This window comes from Rosa chinensis, chromosome 6 (genome assembly GCF_002994745.2).
Source record: "Rosa chinensis cultivar Old Blush chromosome 6, RchiOBHm-V2, whole genome shotgun sequence".
In the NCBI taxonomy this organism is placed as follows: Eukaryota; Viridiplantae; Streptophyta; class Magnoliopsida; order Rosales; family Rosaceae; genus Rosa; species Rosa chinensis.
In genome coordinates, this window is record NC_037093.1 from 24,200,156 (window position 1) to 24,203,481 (window position 3,326).

The 3,326-nt window shown below is 38.9% G+C and overlaps 1 protein-coding gene across 1 annotated transcript; it reads left to right on the forward strand.

The window, feature by feature from the left end:
* Positions 1-1,045: 1,045 nt before the first annotated feature.
* Positions 1,046-2,842, forward strand: LOC112173549 (GATA transcription factor 5). The gene is made up of 3 exons (XM_024311187.2): positions 1,046-1,352; positions 1,434-1,757; positions 1,857-2,842. Exons 2-3 carry the CDS (start codon positions 1,437-1,439, stop codon positions 2,553-2,555), a joined length of 1,020 nt encoding a protein of 339 aa, XP_024166955.1. The 5' UTR covers positions 1,046-1,352; positions 1,434-1,436; the 3' UTR covers positions 2,556-2,842.
* Positions 2,843-3,326: the final 484 nt, after the last annotated feature.

The window sequence follows — 3,326 nt, forward strand, 5'->3', positions numbered from 1 at the left end:
AACAGTCACCCCCACAAAGAAACACCGAATGATGGCGGTTTCCTTTGGGTGGGTTTTTCTCGTTTTTGTTTTGAATCATCCCAGCGCCAAACAAGTGAACAACTAAGTCCCCATAGCACCCGTCAATCAATTAGTGCCACACCCACCGCACATTCAAATTTTTCAAAAAACACAATCATTTTTTTTTTCTAATTTTTTCTTTTGATTTATGAAAAACTCATAAATTCTGCACTCAAACGACATTTGTTTGTCTCATCGATTACGGTCTTGACTTCCGTTTAAGTTACGAGAACGACAGACTACTTGTCGACGCAATTAAAAAATTTGAGAATAAAATTCTTTTTGTAGTGTAATTATTTGAATTTGCATATATAAAATTATTTAGAATATCATTTGCACATCTTAAATGGTTTAGATTTTAGAATGTCAATATGCATGTTCTCCGTTAATTTCGATACTTTTTTATTCAAAATTTGATTTCATGTGCTAGTTATATAATGGGTGTCTTTATCGTTTCAAATAATACTCTTACTTAAATTGACGAATATATCACTTAAGTACTGATCAATTGGGCTTTGAAAGTAATTCGTACTTCAACTGTTAGAACACTAATTAAATTAACTGAGTTGACACTTTGTCGACACATGATCAGCCCGGCCTTTAAGGTAATTCGTACTTAAACTGTTAGAACACCAATTGAATTGTCAATGTCTGCGAAACTTAGTTTACAAATTGACTCTCAAACTATAGAGGGCTAGACTTGACTTGTCGACTTAAAACCATCACATTTTCTCTCAATATTGCTAATAAATGAAAGGAATTACTGTTCAACGGGTATTGACTATTCTAAGATACTTGGTAAAATTAGAACGGTCATGGATTTGAAATGAAGAAGGAGCCATCTATGATGGTCACAGGTCATGGTCAAGCCATCACCAGACAAATCACATTGCATTGCTTATAAGGGGCGGCAATCATGGATTTGGTCCGAATAGGCCAAGCGTGCCAACCCTATATGACTCAGAATAGTCAGCCTAACTTCCACCAAATGTCACACGCATGCTAAATCCAGCACCTTCAAAAATCAAAATCAATGTTTAAAAATCCCTCCCCCGTTTTTAACCCAAGTTGGTGAAATAAACATACCAGAGTCGACTCTAGACGAAGAGATAGATAGAAAGGCAGCACCAGAAGATAGAATAGTTGATAAAATCATAAAAACACAAACCAATAACTCTTTGCCTTTATTTCAGTGCTTTTAACCAACCAAATCTGACCCAACCCAGCTACCTTTCATCTTCCTCGCACCTTTTCCTCTTCTTTCTTCATCATCAGCGTCATCGTCTCACCAGGTACAGCTCTATAGTAATGGAATATATGTGAGTTTTTTGTTTGTGTTATGTGGGTTTTCATGGTTGAGGTTTTGGGTGTAGAAAATGGAGCTGTGCATGGAAGCAAGGGCCTTGAAGTCGAGTTTGCTTACAGAACTGGCCTTAAAGTCGACCCAGCATGCTTTAATGGAGGAGTTTTGGGGTGCTACTGCAATTTCCGGCGTGCCCAGTGAGGATTTCTCAGTGGATGACCTTCTTGACTTCTCTAATGGCGAATTCGAAGATGGGTCCGTTGAAGAAGAACAAGAACTAGAAGAACAGGAAGAAGAAGAAGAAGACAAAGACTCTGTTTCAATGGACTCTGTTGAAAATTCCAATTCCAGCAACTTCACCGAGTCAACTCTGGCCAGCCATCTCGCCGTTCCGGTAACAACCTTTGCATGTTTAACAACTTTTGTTCGATTGTATTAAACTTTTTTTTTTTTTTTTCTAAAATTTAATGTGGATTTGTTTTGGGTTTGTCAGGATGATGATTTAGCAGAGCTTGAATGGGTTTCTCACTTTGTGGACGATTCTGTTTCGGAGCTCTCTCTTCTGGACCCAGTTATCAAGCAAAAACCGGAAGCTTTAAAAGAGAACCGGTCTGAACCGGAGGCAAGAAGACTAGCTCAGTCAAGGCTTTCATGGCTTCCCTCGCAGGTCCCGGTCAAAGCCAGAAGCAAACGTTGCAGACCAGCTGGTCGGTCTCGGTCATTGTGGAACCCACTTGGTGACTCACCGTCTCTAACGCCTTGTTTATCTTCGCCGTCGTCATCGTCTTGTTCTTCAGGGTTTTCATTGTCAACGCCTTGTCTTATATTCACCAGCCCGGTTCACAACATGGGGTTGTTTTCAGGGGAACCGGCTGCCAAGAAGCAAAAGAGAAAGCCGGCGGTTCAAACCGGTGATGAGGTCATAGTTGGGATTCAGAGGAAGTGCAGCCATTGCCAAGTTCAGAAGACCCCTCAGTGGAGAACCGGTCCACTCGGACCCAAGACGCTGTGTAATGCGTGTGGGGTTCGATACAAGTCCGGCCGGCTGTTTCCGGAGTATAGACCGGCTTGTAGTCCGACTTTTTCGGGTGATGTTCACTCGAATAGTCATCGAAAAGTTTTGGAGATGAGGAAGAGGAAAGATACCGGTGAGCCGGAACCAGGGATGAGCAAGATGATTCCGGGTTTTTGATAGTTTAGAATTGGAAAATAGTGCTATTGAACTGATCAAGTTGAACCGGTCTGCTATTGTACATTTTTGTTGCTTTCAGGGAGGTTTTAGATTTTAGCCTTAGTTTTAGGCTTGTAGCTTTACTCTTTATTTTTAGCTATATGTTATGAACTGGCTCAACAGGTTTGAATTGGAAGTTGGAGGGAGAGAGCTATAGATATGACTAGGGAGGTTTTAATTTTATTTTGTAGGTCTGTTTAGTGTTAATTTTTATTTCAATGGCACTTTGAAACTGGTTCTTTGATCGATGTTGCAAGTTGAAATTGAAAGAAGGGCAAGTTGAGTATATTGAGCTAGGGGGAACAATAAGTTGTTTTCGTTATTTATACAAAAGAAATATAATCCCACGTATCTTCCTAAATTTTCTTTAGTTAAGTTTTCATACAGACATTTCAAGGGACTAATTTTATTTTTCTTACATCGGAGAAAAATCAAATCTTTGATCTGATCGACTTGATCCTAACATAATTTTCAATCTCCCTTACCACTTGAGCTAATGACAAGGGGAGCGAGTGACTCATTTAACCAAACATAATTCTTATTATGACTCTTATCAAAGTAAACTACGTGTTGATTTACACTATTTCCTTCATAAACTGAGTTCCATTGATATGTTGAGTTGTAGAGTACCTTACTATAGATGTCGAAATGTTAGGTAATTATGTCAAAAAGATCATATTTATTCTGTTAGCATAACTTTAAATTTTAATTAGTCTTATCGATTAGTTCCAA

Bases quoted from the DNA above. Each gene is read 5' to 3' on its own strand.
- LOC112173549 (XM_024311187.2), top strand. From the start codon at position 1,437: ATGGAGCTGTGCATGGAAGCAAGGGCCTTGAAGTCGAGTTTGCTTACA. The intron at 1,758-1,856 runs GTAACAACCTTT...TGGGTTTGTCAG, and splicing joins CCAGCCATCTCGCCGTTCCG to GATGATGATTTAGCAGAGCT.